Below are 18,350 nucleotides of genomic sequence, written 5' to 3'. Positions count from 1 at the left end.
TAGTATTGTTTATCATTTTAACTATTCTAGTGAGTGTTAGTAGTATTCATTGTGGTTTTAATTTGTCTTTTCCCAGTGACTGATGACATTGAACTCCTGTTCATGTACTTTTAACCATTTGTATGTTTTTTAGAAATGAAATATCTGTTCCAATCTTTTGCCTGTTTTTAAATTGGTTGTTTTCTTGTTACTCAGTTGTGAGTTCTTTGTATACTCTGGATACAAGTCTTTTATCAGATACATAATTTGCAGTCCAATCTATGGCTTCTCTCCTTATTTTCTTAATGGCAGCTTGTGAAGTTTTAAATTTTGTAGTCTAGTCTATTGGTTTTTTTCTTTATACTTGGTGTCAACTCTGTGAATTTTTTTTGCCTGGCCAGGCACATAAAGATTTTTGCTGTATCTTTTTCTAGAGTTTTATATTTAGGTTTTGCATACAGTCTGTGGTCTATTTTGAGTTTTTTTTTTTTTTTCTGTGATCTATTTTGAGCTATTTGATAGAATGATTTGTGGAATATCTTCTCTTTTTTATGTACTATAATAGTTTGTACATTGTTTCTTGAAAATTTGATATAAGTTTCCTGGAAAAGTGTCTGATCTTAGTATTTTCCCTGTGGGGAAAATTAAAACAATGAAATAAATTCCTTTAATGATTAAAGGACTATTCAGGTTTTTTATTTCTTTTTAAGTAATTTTACTGAATGATATTTTTAGAGATTTGCCCATTTTAAGTTTTAAAATTTATTGTCATAAAGTTTTTATTGTATTCTCATCTTTAAATCTTGTTTGAATGTGTTTCTACCCCCTCTCCCTGTTTTCATTTCTACTGTTACTTCTTTGTCTTCTCTTTCCCTTCCTTTTAAAAAGACCTGGTCAAATGTTTGAGTATTTTATAGTCTTTTCAAAGAACTGTGCTTTTAATTTTGGTTCTTTGTTGGTTTTCTATCTTTTCTCTGTCTTCTACTTAAGTGATTTCTGTTTTTTTCTTATCTCCCTCTATCTAATTGTATTTTTCTGGGATTCTTCTCCCCCTCCCTCCAACTTATTAAATTACACATTTAATTCATAATTTTCAGTTTTTCTTCTTTTTACTCTGAGCTGTTGCATTCTTTTTTTGTGTGTGTGATGAAGTATTTTCATTTTTATTTAGTTCTCATAGTGTTTAAAATTTTTCATTATAATTACTTCTTTCACTCATGATTTTTTTTGGAATTTTTGAATATCTAAATTATTTAATTAAATTTTCTTTCACATTTTAATTAGATTGCTAGCTTATTTGCATTTTAGCCAAAGAATTTTGTGTGCTACTGATTCTTGGAATTTTTCTTGTTTTAAGGATTAACGTGATTAACTTTTCTAAGTGTCCTAAATGTGCATGAGAAGAATGATTATTCTCTAATGATTGAATGTTCTGCTTATGACAATTAAGTTAAACTTGGAATTTGGGTTGTGCAACTCTTCTTTATCTTTGCTGATTTTTTTCTTCAACCCGACCTAATACTAATCCAGAGAAGGTTGTTAAAATAGTCCATTATATCATTAGCGAATTTACTTGTAGTTCTGTTATTTTGAATATTTTGAGCCTATTTGATTATGTTTAAATCAACAGAATTGTTGTATATTCCTTGAGAACTGACATGTACTATGGTTCTTCTATGTAAGTACTTCTCACTGTTACAGTTTTACTGTTTGTGTGATTCGTTACTGTATGTCTTCCTCATTGGAGAATAAATTCCAAGTGGGCAGGAATTGTCTTTTTCTTCTTATTTTTACATCTACAATATTAACACATGCGGTGCTGGTGAATTTAGTTGTTCAGTAATGTCCGAATCTTGCAACCCCATCGATTGTAGCCTGCCAGGCTCCTCTGTCTATGAGATTTCCCAGGCAAGAATACTGGAGTGAGTTGCCATTTCCCTCTCCAATTAGCATATGTAGAAGGTACATAGTAAATATTAACTGAATGAATGAATTTGTTTTCATTTATTTATTTTTAAGCACTTATTTACTCTAATGTTTTGGTTCCTGCTGCCTCTCCTTCACTATCAGACTCTTTGGTCTTGGAATAAGCCAAACTTCAGTAACTTTAAATGTTACTGCTCTTCCGCTGTACGGTATTTATTTTCATTTGTATGCCATTTGGTTTCTTCAAATTATCAAAATAGTACTTTTAAGAAATATGATTTTTCTACCTAATTGATTTCTTTATTAATAAACATCAGTGATTATTTTAGGAGTTTTTTTTCTCATAAGTTTTAAAGTTGTTCCTCTCTGATTCTATATCTACAGATGTATAGAACTGTGTTAAACTGCTGTTTAACAAACCATTCCAAAACTTAGTGGCTAAACACATCAATAAATGTTTATTATCTCACACAGTTTCTGAGTCAGGAATTCAGGAGAAGCTTAGCTGGCTGTTTTCAGTTCTGGTGTCTTAGGAGATTACAATCAAGAAGTTGGCTGAGGCTGCCGTCATCTGAAAACTTGCCTGGAGGTGGGGAAGATGAAGATGCCTTTAAAGCAGCTCCCTGACCTATACAACTGTGAGATAATAAACAGGATTGTTTTAAAGCTGCTAGTTTGTGGTCAATTGTTATACAGCAATAGAGAGCTCATGCAGATCTCAGAGGAGATGTCTAACTAGTTGTGTTGCTGGATCTTTGTTTCTGGTGAAAAGTTCAAACCTAGCATCCCAGATATCAGGTAGAAGTTAGATCTGGTGAAGATAAGATGTAAGGCATCTAGTTGAATAAACTTCGACCAGGCCTAAGGATGACTTGAGGGAGGAAGAATAAATCTGGAAACATTCTGCTGTCACTTTTATAGCTGCTCTTTCCTGACTCTGACTTCAAAACAACCTAATTTATTTATCATCAGTTTTGATTTATATGAACTGCCCTGAATCTGTGTATGTTCAGCTACAGTACCAAGATTAAAAGTGGAATTAGAGAAGTGCTACTCATGCCAAAGGCAGAAGCAGCAGAGGAGAAATCAAAGGGAAACCAACTGTGCTGAATCACTAATGGAAGTGAGCTACAGGGCTTTGTCTCATTCCCAGAGAACATCAGATCCCTTACTTATGGAAAAAATAAGCAGATAATTCTACATCTATTATGACAGTATTGGTAGGGAAGATATGTTTGAAGTTTAAACTTTAAATATTTATGTTATGTGGAGATCAGACCATGTAATGGTAGCCTTCTCATATGAGGTAATATAGATCAGTGTTTCTCAATCTTTGTTCATTACCACCCCTTAAGGAGCTTTTTAGTCATTTTCCCCCCCAATAACACTTCCACCCCTACTTGAGATTTTAATTGTTGCCAGTGAATTTAAGGTTCTTGCTTTGTCATGAAAGAATTTAGAGACAAAACGATAGGTAAGAAGTAGCTTTATTTAGAGAGAAACACAGTCCACAGACAGTGTGTGGACCATCTCAGAAAGAGAGAGCAAGAGAGCCTTGAAACATGATGTGGGTAGTTTTTATGGGTTGGATAATTTCATAGGCTAATGAGTCAGGGATTATTCCAATTATTTTGTGGAAGGGGTGGGTGGGGGTTTCCAGGTATTGGGCCACCACCCACTTTTTGACCTTCTGTGGTTGGCCTCAGAACTGTTATGGTGCTGGTAGGTGTGTCATTTAGCTTGTTATTTTACCAGGAGGAGAAGGGGATGACAGAGGATGAGATGGTTGGATGGCATTGCCGATTCTGTGGGACATGACCTTGAGCAAGCTCCAAGAGTTGGTGATAGACAGGAAAGTCTGGCGTGCTTCAGTCTGTGGTTGCAAAGAGTGGGACACGACTGAGCAACTTAACTGATATTACCATGAGCACATAATGAGACTCAAGGTCTGCTGGAAGTTGGCTCATCTACCCTCTTGGACCTAGTTAGTTCTAACCAGTCTTTGTCATGTTCTGTCATTCTTTAAAAGGTTGTGCCCTGCCCCTTTCCCTCCTGTTTCACGTAGATATACTATATATCTATTTATGTACTATATGTAGATCTGTGCTTTATATGGAAAAGAGAGTAACATCTTTCTTCCGTGATCAAAACCAAGTTTTGCCCTTGAGATCTCTGTCACCCTTGCTGAGAATGCATGATAAAGATGCTGATATAATTAGGTAAAATTAAAGGTTGTATTTAAAGGGATTGTTAAAAAAAGGTATTTTCATATTGTAATCCAGAGAGTATAGGAATAGAAAACTGGTCCAAACTCATGTCAATGAAAAGAGATATGGCATCTGCATATGTTGGTTGGAGAGACCTCTGGATGGGTAAACCTGTGAAGCACCGCCAAATCTTTATAACATTTAAGAAAAATGATTATACCCAGATCCTTGCTCTAAATAATGAGAAACAGTGTGGCACATGTCTACATTATTTGTGTTTCCTGAGTCATTTCTATGCTTTGTTCATGATTTAAGGAGACCAGGTGTCCTCCTCGAAGGGGGCAGTTTTGCTTTGGAGGTGACCACTCTTCTGTCCCTAAAAGGTAGAGGCAGAATGCCAGACTCCTCTTTTGGCTTCCTTATCTTTCCTTAGAATAGTTCTGCTTGTTTCTCGTTGACTGGGTGGGCTGTCTAAGATTACAGGAGACAATAAGTCAAGGCTTGTAAATTCAAGTGTCCACAAAGGTCTTGGCATGTATAGAAATGCATAAACAATGGAATATAAGACATACATACTTTATCAGTCAATTTTGGCTGCTTACTCTGCTTACAACAGCAGCAGACAGTCATTTTTCTTGCTCAGGGGTCTGCAGGTCGGTCAGGGTGGGTCTCATCTCTTTTTCAAGCTGCAGTCAGGTTCTGGTCTGTTCCACGTGCAGCAGCAGCAGTAGGAAAACTAGGGAGAGATTTCTAATCTGCATTCCTGGAACATCATCTGCTGACAAGATTTGTTTATCCTGCCCTGTGTTTTGAAAGGCAAGATAACCAGGCCTCTGTCCTAAGACAGGAGTTTAGCATATGTGGTTGATTGAATCATTGTTCCTAATTCTTCACTCATTTCCTGATTTAGAAATAAGTATCTTTCTCCATAAAGGTTTCATAAGGTCTTTTATATGGCACATATTATATGTTTGTTAAATTTTTTTTTTAAGTTTTATTTTTAAAATTTATAAAGGATAATTGCTTTACAGAATTTTGTTGTTTTCTGTCAACATCAACATGAATCAGCCATAGGTATGTCCCCTCCCTCTTGAACCTTCCTCCCATCTCCCTCCCATCCCACCCCTCAAGGTTGACTCACAGCTCCTATTTGAGTTCCCTGAGTCATACAGCAAATTCCCATTGGCAATCTATTTTACACATGGTAATGTTTCGACACTTTTTTTTTTAATGTGAATCCTGGGGTACTTGTCATTTTCATGTCCTCTTGTTTTCTTTGTCTACTCTGTTACCCTGCCTTCTTTTTTCCCCTTACCTTCCCATTTACTTTAAAAACAGCAGTTGTCAGTATGGAGTAAGAGAGAGTTGTGGAGAGAATTTAAAGTATAAAAGCTTCCACTTGTTGATATAAAATAACTTTAAAGATGAAAGTTTCTTTCACAAGGCAAACAGCTGCCTGACTGTTCTGATATTGTTTGCTTTTTGTTTGCTTTGGGATTCAAAGAGTGATTTTAAAAAAGAATTCTTTAGGTTTGAAAACCTAATTGTATTTCTAATCGTAGAGCACATGGAGACAGGTAGTTGGATGCTGGGGAAGGAGGCCATTAAAAAGATGATGTAACGTTTCCACATGCTCATTTCTCAGGTCAGAACCAGGCAGTCCTTAAATTTTCTCTGCTAAATATTGGCTTGGTGGATTGCCCCATCCTCTTGACCTCATCTTGAATGTGGGGGAACTCTCCCCCACATTCAAGATTTTGGGTCCTACTAGGTCTGGGTTTCACATTCATCCCTACTGCTTGTTCTCTTTTGAGACTAAAGTGACTAGGCTTCATTTTCACTTCAGTACAGTTAAACTGGGCTTCTTAGGTGGCTCAGTGGTAAGAATCTGCCTGCCAATGCAGCAGACACAGGAGTCTTAGGTTCGATTTCTGGGACGGAAGATCCCCTGGAGGAGGAAAATGGCAACCTACCCCAGTATACTAGCCTGAAGAATCCCATGGACAAAGGAGGCTGGCGGGCTCCAGTCCATGGCGTCGCAAAGAGTCAGACACAACTGAGCACACACGCATGCACAATTAGACTTTCTTGGTAATAATTCTTTCCCTTTAAAGCAATTGCTAATATTTGCTTCTTTGTTGATATTCTAGTGATCTTCACTACTGGATGTTTCCTTTCTGTTCTTTTACATTTCTCAGGCAGGATTGTTGAAACTCAGGCTCTAACTATACGAAGCTAATCGTATTTCACCAGTGTCTTCTGTGTGTAAATGCTGCATTCACTCTGAGTTTCCAAGGAGCAATCACTTAGACTATTCTGGTTTGGCATGTTCGCTCTTTCTGACCACCATTGGAGCTGAACCTGGGAACTGAACACAATTTGAAATTTTGTGGTTTGGCTGCTAGAAGTCAGAGCTAAACTATCTGAAGCTAAAAATTATTAATGTTGAAATGTTTTAACCCACTAAGTAAACTTGAAAAAATAATGAAATTTAACTCTAGCCAACCTTTAAAAATTGCATACAGCATATTTTTTGAGGCTAGAAAGAGAGGAAAAATATATGAAAACGATCTGAAATTGCTAAAGAATTAGAAATTATTTATTATAGTTTACTTAAAGAAAATATTAATATTCAAATTTGAAAGCAAAGTAAAGCAAACATAGAAAGCCAAATGAACCCCAAAATCTTATGTTATCCACGTGATGTTCTACTTTTCTCAAGACTGTACTGAATCAGTACATAAAAATAATGAAGCAGGTAAAATGCCAGTTGCACTCGTTTAACTTCAGATTTTTTTAAAAACATGTTTTCTTTGAAGATGAAATGATAAGATATTACCTTACATTTTCATGATATTTTATACTTTACTAAATATTTTCACATATAACATCTTAAAAAATGTTTTTAAGTTGAGGGCTTGCTTCACCTTTCCACTAAATATTAAAAGTATTTCATAGGTTTAAGCTCATTAGATCTCAGAACATATCTAAAGATCTAATTAAATCTTTCAGTTCAGTGGTTCAGTCGTGTCTGACTCTGCGACCCCGTGAACCACAGCACACCAGGCCTCCCTGTCCGTCACCAACTCCCGGAGTGCACCCAAACCCATGTCCATTGAGTCGGTGATGCCATCCAACCATCTCATCCTCTGTCATCCCCTTCTCCTCCTGCCCTCAATCTTTCCCAGCATCAGGGTCTTTTCAAATGAATCAGCTCTTCCCATCAGGTGGCCAAAGTATTGGAGTTTCAGCTTCAACATCAGTCCTTCCAATGAACACCCAGGACTGACCTCCTCTAGGATGGACTGATTGGATCTCCTTGCAGTCCAAGGGACTCTCAAGAGTCTTCTCCAACACCACAGTTCAAAAGCATCATTTCTTTGGCACTCAGCTTTCTTTATAGTCCAACTCTCACATCCATACATGACCACTGGAAAAACCATAGCCTTGACTAGATGGACTTTTGTTGACAAAGTGATATCTTTGCTTTTTAATATGCTGTCTGGGTTGGTCATAACTTTCTTTCCATGGAGTAAGCGTCTTTTAATTTCATGGCTTCAGTCACCATCTGCAGTGATTTTGGAGCCCAGAGAAATAAAGTCAGCCACTATTTCCGCATCTATTTGCCATGAATTGATGGGACCGGATGCCATGATCTTAGTTTTCTGAATGTTGAGCTTTAAGCCAACCTTTTTCACTCTCCTCTTTCACTTTCATCAAGAGGCTTTTTAGTTCCTCTTCACTCTCTGCCATAAGGGTGGTGTCGTCTGCATATCTGAGGTTATTGATATTTCTCTCAGCAATCTTGATTCCAGCTTGTGCTTCCTCCAGCCCAGTGTTTCTCATGATGTACTCTGCATATAAGTTAAATAAGCAGGGTGACAGTATACAGCCTTGTGTATGTCTTTAGGACATATCTGAAACTGGATAGATAGATAGTGTATATTGAAAGGAAGTCCTTTGTTCCTCTATTGGTTAACACTCTGAAGAGCTATCATTTTTCACCTTCAGGATCCACTTTCAACTTTATTTATGAATATTTCCTTTGCTCTGATATCCGGCAGTTAATTTGATCCATATTGTTTTTGATGATGATAAAAAAGTCAATGAAAAGTGTTTTGGGGTCTTCAAAACTGCCAGTCTCCAAAGGAGAGTATGTAGCATGGCCCATTAGGTTATGGGAAGAAAATACTAGAATTTTTATTGGTGTTACATCTAAAACATAAAATAAACCTTAATTGACATTTAACATATGGCATCCTCACTTGATCCCTATCTTATACTGTCATGTGTCAGATAATAATCCACGAGGAAAAGGTACAGAAGGTTGACAGAGACACCTTGTTTATATCTTTATTTTCAACATGTTGGGGTAGATTATAGTCCTACATGTTGGGATTCCCTGGTGGCTCAGACAGTAAAGCGTCTGCCCGCAATGAGGGAGACCTGGGTTCGATCCCTGGGTTGGGAAGATCCCCTGGAGAAGGAAATGGCAACCCATTCCAATACTCTTGCCTAGAAAATTCCATGGATGGAGGAGCCTGGTGGACTACAGTCCATGGGGTCGCAGAGTCGGACACGACTGAGCGACTTCACTTCACTCACTTATAGTCCTACATGGGCCTAGTTAGGTCAGTTTATGGATTTAGCTAAATCAAATCTCACAAAACAGACAAATGGCATAAAAAGATTCCTGCAAAAAAACTGTATATTGAAGGCAATACTAATAATGTGAGTAGAAATGAACCACATGTATGTAAAAGTCAGAGGTGATAACTCTCGTACGATTAATGAAGTAAAAATCAGTGACAGTCTAATCTCATTTGTAAAGACATCCCCAAAATTTGGAATTAGAAAACAATTTGATATATGGAATTATCTCCATTATTGTTAATGATGAAACTTTCTCTGTTATTTTGTTCCTTGAAATAGTGATAGTAGGAAGCCATTGTTAAGAAACATAAGTCACAGAAAGACAAACATTCACAAGTTTTTCAGTGGTGTTTAAGGTCATGTGACACATATTCAGTATCTAGAAAAATTTCAGTACAATTAATGTTAGATATTTAAAAGCCTCTTTTGGGTTTTCTTAATAACAAAAGACCAAATGCAATACATTTTTAATAACATTAGGGACACCCTTCAATGGACATGGTTTTGGGTGGACTCTGGGAGTTGGTGATGGACGGGGAGGCCTGGCATGCTGCGGTTCATGAGGTTGCAGAGAGTCGGACACGACTGAGCGACTGGACTGAACTGAACTGTTCTTTTGTTAAAATGGATGACATAAGACAGGGGAAGCAACATGGAATAACTTACATGGATTCTTTTGGGAATAAATACTTTCAGCTGGAAATCATTGCCAATGATGTGAAGCATTAAGGATTAAAGCAAATTATTCATTGAGGAAAGATGCTAGACAGTTAAAGTACAGAAGTTTCTAATAGGGCCCAGATTATCTTCTTAGCTAGATTCTGTTTCAGTAATGAGATACATGAACTAAATTATTTTTAAGCCACAAAAGTGAAGATATATCAAGGAAGATATATTCTCAAAAATAAATGACTTCTTAAATATAAAACAATGTTTATGAGGAAATTTTCTGGCAGTATTATTCTTGTTCTGACCTGATGGGGTTTGGATTGCTTACATATATATACATTTGCTACAGTTCATCAAATGAAACACTCAAGATCTGGGCATTTCATTGTGTGGAAAATTTACCGTAAAAGAAAAAAGAATCATACTTACTAAATTCAGGTTAATGATACACACATCAAACTTTTAGGGGAAAGTATATTTATGTCTCTGACTTACTTTGAAATACATTTAAAAACATCTAAGATGGACTGATGAATGAATGGATTGATGGATAGTCTAGTGTATTAGTGAAAGTGAAAGTGAAGTCGCTCAGTCGTGTCCGACTCTTTGCGACCCCATGGACACCAGGCTCCTCCGTCCATGGGATTTTCTAGGCAAGAGTACTGGAGTGGGGTGCCATTTCCTTCTCCAGGGAATCTTCCTGATCCAGGGATTGAACCCAGGTCTCCCACATTGTAGACACATGCTTTACTGTCTGAGCCACCAGGGAAGTCAAGTGTATTAGTAGACTGTACAATAGTATAAATGTATGTATATACGCATGCACACTCAGTCGTGTCCAACTCTTTTTGACCCCATTAGTAGACTATACCGCTCCAGGCTCCTCTGTCCATGGGATTTCCCAGGCAAGAATACTGGAGTGGGTTGCCATTTCCTTCTGCAGGAGATCTTCCTGACCCAGGGATCGAACCTGTGTCTCCTGCATTGGCAGGCAGGTTCTTTACCAGCTGAGCCGCAGGGGAAGCCTGGTATAATAGTATAATAGTAATAAAATGGCAGTTGCAGAGTCTAGGTGGTGAGTATATGTAAAATTCTTTGCATTTTTCTGGTACATCATCCTTAGTCTATAGTAACACAGAAGTTGATGTCATATGTGTGAAGAATGCTTCAGGATGGTACAATTTTTATAAAAACCTGACTAGTTTTTATTGACTCTTTATAGTACTCTGTAACGTGATGAGGAGTGATCATGAAGATCATTTGAATCACAAGAGCTTCTTTGGTTATCTCACAGCAAAGATTGTAAAAAGCTGTTGAATTTAAAAATGGGTGAAACTTTTTTAAAATGAAAAGTCAAATTTGTTGATCCTTTTTGTAAAACAAGTGACTGTGTAACTTGCCACCTAGCAGATTGCAAATCAGGCAATCAGCCAACCAATGGAACACTCTTATTCCATCCCTTCAAAGTAAAGGTGATAGTTTTACAATGAGTGAGAAAGTAACTGCTTATTAAATGACAGAGATCAAAATACAGAACATTATTCAAATTTCTGCTTGGAAATGTTTTATGACGTGGTTTTTGTCTTCAAAGATGTACGTATCTTGTGAAAAAACTCTAACAATATTTTCTAAACTGTTAAGAAATCTTCCAAATAGTTTCATTTGATTTTAAAATCAATTTTTAAAAATGTTAAAGTGTAATACATCTTGATTGGTTTGCAAGAATAATTAATTGACCCAAGGGAAAATGACCATTTATTAGCCAAAGTTGAACAATAGCTTTTGCAATTTATCCTTTCTCAACTACAGAGACATTACAATTGAGTACTACAATAAGCAGAACTTAGGAACTGTTTCAGTTGCTGGATTACAAAATATTTAAATCAGTATTTTAAAAACAATGTACATAATTTCATTTATTTTCATTGTTTATTAGATTGAAAAGATCTGTATAACTAATATATAAAATATGAGTATTCTTTATGTTTCTAGATATTACTACTTTGTCACTTACATATATCACAAATGTAACCTTCAAATTTATAAGTCATCTTTTTACTTTCTTTATGGCATGTTTTTATCAAAAAAAGTTCTTAACTAAAGCAATGAAACTATTGATTTGTATTTTAAATGAAAAAATATATGAAACTTTTTAAATGCTTGTAATCTTTTATTTTTAATCTCTATGTGTATTTTTTACTGTCCATAATGTATTAGTAAAATAGTTTATATATAATACATATGCATATACTGGAGGATTGTAATAAAATTTTGTTTGTGTTTGTTTTTTTTGGTGTGTTTGTTGGAGTATGTAATCAAAGAATTTTGGCATTTTCACTGATCACTCATGATCTGGCACAGTGTTATTGCTAGCAGCAATTATTTATACTAAAAGTTTAAATCATTGTTCTAGAGATTATAAATCAACACATGGTTTCTAGCTTGTGAGCCTTTGTTTTTTTCAACGTTAAACTTTGAAAAATGAAGTTTACCTTTAGTCTAAGTTCTATAACTGGTTCTCAAATGTGGAGCAGCATTGGTGTAAACTTATTAGAAATACAAATTTTCAGGTCCCATTCCAGACCTATGGCTAACCAGAAATGCTGGTTAATGAGCTTGCCAGGTGAGTTTAAGCTCAGTCATGTTTGAGAACCACTGGCCTAGATGATTTAGACTCCTGTGTCATCACTTCTTATTTCTTCCTGCTTCTTGGTATACCTGAGACAGTGTCTTCAGATCTGGTGTGTCTCAGTTTAGCTCAGAGTTCTGTTCGTCTCTACCTCAGATTTTCTTCTCTCCTCCTTTTCTCCTTTTTCTTTTCCCTTCTTCCTATTGTGAAAAATTATTCATTAGTGCTATTCTCACAAAAGGGATAGTGTTTTGGTTCTGAAAATTTGGATGCCATAGCCACTATGACAAACAGTATGTTTAAAGGGGTTATTTTAAATATTTCAAATTAATTTTTGACTACTTCCTGTTGGATTCAAATATGCCTTGATTAATGTCCTAGGCATATTCTTTTCCATCTATGCCCTCTTGTTTTCAGATTTTATAGTCTCAAATAGCTTTCCAACAACTAAACTTTCAAAATATACACTTCAAAGTATGAATCACCTAGATTTAGCAGTTGTTGAATTTGTTTCATTTGCTTTCTCTCTCTTCTACACACACACACACACTTTTTTCCTTTGCTAAACCATTTAAAATTGTATACATCAATACCTTTTACTCTTAAATACTTTATTAATATTAACGAACAAAGTACCTTTAAGTGGGACTAATATAAAATTGTTTTGAAAGGCCAGTTCATAACAAATGTTAAACCAATTATTAAAGCCTCTTAAATATTTTCAGAGCTTTCTATAAATGTCTTATTGAGAAAAAAATATAGAACTTCAAGTTGTGAGTGTATCAATGAATACTCAAGCCTTTCTCAACCAAAGTTTTTCATCTGAATTTTGCACAACACAGGGATGATTTTGGTGACTGTTTTCTCATTTCTCCCAAGGATGGTCCATAACTAGTACTAATCCAGATGCATAGGGGAGAAGTTCTTTTATTATATATATAGTGAAAGTGAAAGTCACTCAGTCATGTCCGACTCTTTGTGACCCCATGGACTATACAGTCCATGGGATTCTCCAGGCCAGAATACGGGAATGGGCAGCCTTTCCCTTCTCCAGGGGATCTTCCCAACCCAGGGATTGAACCCAGGTCTCCCGCATTGCAGGTGAATTCTTTAACAGCTGAGCCATAAGGGAAGCCCAAGAATACTGGAGTGGGTAGCCTATCTCTTCTCCAGTAGATCTTCCCAACCCAGGAATTGGACTGGGTGTCCTGCATTGCAGGCGGATTCTTTACCAACGGAGCTATCAGGGAACCCTTAAGAGTTGTATTAACAGTGTTCCCTTTGGGAACCCAGGTTAGTTGAACTGTGGCAAGTTCTTAAAAGGGTTTTGCTTTAACTAGATTGTAATGTTTATACAAATAATATTTTTTTCTTCTTATTTTTTTAGATTACAGGTCCCCCAGGTTGTGGAAAAACTCAGTTTTGTATCATGATGAGCATTTTGGCTACATTACCTACCAACATGGGAGGATTAGAAGGATCTGTTGTGTACATTGACACCGAGTCAGCATTTAGTGCTGAAAGGTAGGAGATTTTATTTTCTATTATAATGCTTTATTTTTGTAACATATACAGCATAAAATATTTACAAACAGATTAATATTTACTTTTGAGAATATAGAGTATCGTTAATAGATACAGGTTAAAGGAATTTTCTTTTTAAAATTGACACAGGAAGCGTATTCTTTTTTTTCAGACTTTAAACTTTTTGTTTTAATTTGATGTATAGCCAATTAACAATGTTGTGGTAGTTTCAGGTGAATATTAAAGGAACTCAGACATACTTATCCATGTATCCATTCTCCTTCAAGCCCGGCTCCCATCTAGGCTGGCACATAACCCTGAGCAGAGTTCACTGTGCTATACAGAGGTCTTAACCTTCCTAAAGTCCCTAACTCTCCAGGAAACATTTTCTTTTTGCCTTTTCTATCCCTTTGTTATGGTTTAAAGGGAGTTTCTGGATAAGCTGTGTTTTTCACAAAGTCAGGAAGAAACAAGTTTAAGAAACAGAGGGAGAAATGTAAGTAGAAAATGGAGAAGAGGGAAGATTAATAAGAAAGACAAAAGGTAAAGTGTTTTGTAAGTAATTTCTAGTTGGAAGTAAAATATTTGTGAATGAAAAAAATTGCAATTTTCAAAACATTTTTTATTGAACATTATTTTACTTTAATCTTTGAAATAATGTGGTATTAAATGCAGGAAATACTGATAGTAAGTATATGCATGCTTAGAAAGAAAAGATTTCCTTAATTTGGCAAGGACCTTTGTTTTAACATTCTGTGAGAAAGGTATTCAGTCATTTATGTAATTCTGTAAATCTGAAGATAAGTCTGGTCTCCTCTTCTGCTACTCTGATAGACATTCATAGACAGGAGTGCTTTATACATCTGGAAACTGATTCAATTCTGTTTTCTTAGCCAAGGTGTAGTGTAGGTATAGTTCTTTGAGTCTTTCTCTAATTGTATCACAATGAATCTTCCTTATTTTTCTCTAAGAGTACTACAAAGATCAAAGTGTATTCCCTGACCAGGTAAATTCCAAATTTTGCCTAGCGCTTGTTTGCTTTGTTCTACAAATGGCACCCCACTCCAGTACTCTTGCCTGGAAAATCCCATGGACGGAGGAGCCTGGTAGGCTGCAGTCCATGGGGTCGCTAAGCATGGGCATGACTGAGCGACTTCTCTTTCACTTTTCACTTTCATGCATTGGAGAAGGAAATGGCAATCCACTCCAGTATTCTTGCCTGGAGAATCCCAGGGACAGAGGAGCCTAGTGGGCTGCCGTCTGTGGGGTCGCACAGAGTCGGACACAACTGAAGCAACTTAGCAGCAGCAGCACACTTCTTGATAATCTTTTCTTCCTAAGTATATACCACTGGTTTGTCAGCTGTTTAAGTTTGTGTTACATCTTTGTATCTTCAAAGCCAAATCCTACAAGTGGCACATACTGGCTACTCAGAAAATGTTTGATAAATGAGGGAATTGACAAGTGTTACTCTCAGATCATGGAATCCAGATACCATTTCCTACTAAAAGGAACTAGGGTTCCATAGGGAAATGGCCAATTCTAGCTATGGAGCAGAAAGTTTTTGTTTTTTAGTAAGAGGCAAAAGATTTATTTGATCTGAAGTTCAGTCAGAGTATTAGGAGGTTTATAAGTTGAATCTGAAACATCAGATATCAAGAGAGCTATCAAAGACTACTTACAGGAGTATCAGAAGGACTTAAGAATCAACCTGAGGAGCTCACACTAGCCAAAGATGAAACAAATTGTTTACCAATAGAACAATAATAGAAGTAGACTAAGATACATGAAATATATTTAAATTCATGAGTCTGTAATATTAAGAATGAAAAGCAACAAATTGATCACCCTTGGAAAATTCTGGAGATCCAACTTATTATTTTGAAAATGGGTTTTTATAAAAAGGGAAATTAAGCATTTATTCTGTTTTCTATATAAATATTACTAAGTAGCAGCTGCTGCTACTAAGTCGCTTCAGTTGTGTCCGACTCTGTGCAACTCCATAGACAGCAGCCCACCAGGCTCTGCCATCTTTGGGATTCTCCAGGCAAGAGCACTGGAGTGGGTTGCCATTTCCTTCTCCATACTAAGTAGCAAATATGTCTTTTTTATAGACAATAAATGAAGAAGAAATAATAGAATATCACCAAATTATAAACCCTAAAAATCTAATGGATCTAGGCACTGAATATTGTGATATAATAAATATGTGTTTTGTAGTCATCCTGGTTCCTGTCAAAAGAACTTCTAAAACTTTTGAAATTTCCCAAGTGATAGAACTGAAAGAAGCATCATTTGTATTCATAATTACCCCCTTTCCAACCATACTTGATTTATGCTAATGAGATGACTCTTGATGGCCCTCTAGATTGCATCCAAATGGAACTGATTGCCAGAGGAATCTGTCATGTAATTATAGGTTTGAACTTTCAGTCCTACCTCCCCAGTCTCTGAGCAGGGAAGAAGGACTAGAATTGGATCAATCAGCATTTCAATCATGCCCATGTAATGGAATCTTCCAAAACTCTCTAATTGATAGAGTTTGTAGAGCTTCTGGGTTGGTGAACCTGTTGAGGTGTTGGGGGCAGGTGGTGCTCTCAATTTATTGCTGGCTGGTCTGAAGTAACAGAGGTCTGGGACTTGTGATTGATGTCTGAGGTCGGGGCAGTCTTGTGAATCTGAGCCTTTAATCTGTGTGGTCTGAGTTAACTCCCAGTAGTTAGTGTTAGAATTGAACTGACTTGCAGGACACACAGTTAGTGTCCATAGGGAATTGGAAAATTGCTTAGTATAGAAAACCTACACATTTCGTGTCAGAAGTGTGAATAAAAACGGTTCATAAACAGAAAAGCATGCTAACATCACAAGGCAACCAGCCATTTTGGTACTTCCTGATGGAAGAATAATCAAATCAGAAAGTGATCAAGGTTTCAGATCCAATGACCAGTTTACAGGGGCTTCCAGGTGGTGGTGGTGGTAAAGAACCCACCTGCCAATGCAGGAGACGTAAGAGATGTGGGTTCGATCCCTGGGTTGGGAAGATCCCCTAGAGAAAGAAATGGCAACCCACTCCAGTATTCTTCCTGGAGAATCCCATGGACAGAGGAGCCTGGTGGGCTATAGTCCATAGGGTCACAAAGAGTTGGACACTGCTGAAGTGACTTCAGTCACTTAATAATGTTTCCTAACTCACAAGGAACTTATGAAGGTCATTTGAAGACAAGGATTGAAATTTATATTGTTTTTACTTTTCTAGTCTATTCTTCACAAGGCTTGAAAAGTGTAGTCATCTAGTTCTAGGGTCAGATCGAATCAAAGGTCCCGATGCTCTTTTGTATAGATGTCAGACTTGTGTTCTTATAGTGCCTTCTGGAGTTGGACATAGCGGGTTACAGAGTGGCACCAGCTCTGTCCTGCTTGGTCATGTTTCATTTGTGCTATTACAAGAGTGTTTGATGTTTGGTGTTGCTGGGAAGGGTAGGTCAGGAAAGCTTTGTCCTGCAAGCAGTTGAATACCCAAAGAATAGTGGCTTAAACAACAAGAGGTTTACTTTTTCTCTTATAGCAGGAAGACCTGAGTTGCTGGCAGTGGTTCTGCTTCTCAGTGGTGGTAGAGACCTAGGGCTGGTACATTTTCGGCATTATATCCATTCTGTGTTCCAGTCAGTGAGATGAGAAAGAGCCATTATATCTTAATCAGGAAAGTATACTTTTCAGAATAGCTGCCTCTTCTCTGCTGATTTTCTTTTCATGCTTTGGAATCCTTCTCCAGATTTCTCAGTTGGTCACCCTTGCATGCAAAGGAGGAGGGAAAAATCAGGGGAGAAATATTTGTAACAAGTCTGATGGGGCTGGTTAACATTACTGCCTGAGTGAAATTGAGGTTCCCACATTGCAGGAAAGAAGTGGAAATGGATATTGGTGGGTAATTAACAGTGTCTGCCACAGCTGGGATAGTTTATGGACTTGGAAAAGATATAAAGCAGGAAAAATAAGACTGAAAAGGGAATATTTTTAGCTTTCTGTATGTCTCTATATGGAGCACTCTCTCCATTTTGTGTTTACAAACAACTTGTTGGAAAAAGGCAAATGAGAAAGTAAATTGAAGGATTAATATGATGGAAGATTAAAGGATTCACATCTAGGGAATTTAGGGTAAGTGGAAAATATTTTCTATCAATAAATTGCTGAATATCTTTTTATCAAGGAGGAGGAAAACAATAAATAGAATGAAAAAGAATCAATAAAAGTAAAAATTTTTAAATTTATTTTAAAAAAAGAAACCCTTGTGGGTGATGTACTAAAAGCACTTTGGAATGAATTGGGATGATTAGTTATATATATTTTTTACAACAGTGCACTAGCTAGCTTATTTTTATATGACTTTGAGCAGTATGTTAATCATACATGTTCATCACAGACTGCAATTGTATTTCCATACTGTTAATAATTAGATAATAGTATGAAAATCAAAGTCGCTCGGTTGTGTCTGACTCTTTGCAACCCCATAGAGTATGCAGTCCAGGGAATTTTCCAGGTTAGAATACTGGAGTGGGTAGCCTTTCCCTTCTCCAGGGAATCTTCCCAACCCAGGGATCAAACCCAGGTCTCCCATATTGCAGAAGGATTCTTTACCAGCTGAGTCACAAGGGAAGCCCAAGAATGCTGGAGTGGGTAGCCTATCCCTTCTCTAGTGGATTTTCCCAAACCAGGAATTAAACCGGTGTCTCCTGCATTGCAGGAGGATTCTTTACCAACTGAGC

At 36.8% G+C, this 18,350-nt stretch overlaps 1 protein-coding gene across 10 annotated transcripts in view; it reads left to right on the top strand.

Annotated features, from left to right (window-relative positions):
* Positions 1-18,350, top strand: part of RAD51B (RAD51 paralog B) — a 617,639-nt gene that overhangs the window by 17,299 nt on the left and 581,990 nt on the right. For all 10 annotated transcript variants that reach the window (XM_006056167.4, XM_044924813.2, XM_044924814.2 and 7 more), the window contains one exon: positions 13,451-13,587. In XM_006056167.4, coding sequence (XP_006056229.1) covers positions 13,451-13,587 — 137 coding nt within the window. The remainder of the gene's footprint in view (positions 1-13,450; positions 13,588-18,350) is intronic.

Source organism: Bubalus bubalis, chromosome 11 (genome assembly GCF_019923935.1).
Source record: "Bubalus bubalis isolate 160015118507 breed Murrah chromosome 11, NDDB_SH_1, whole genome shotgun sequence".
Lineage (NCBI taxonomy): Eukaryota > Metazoa > Chordata > Mammalia > Artiodactyla > Bovidae > Bubalus > Bubalus bubalis.
This window is presented reverse-complemented; position numbering and strand designations above follow the sequence as displayed.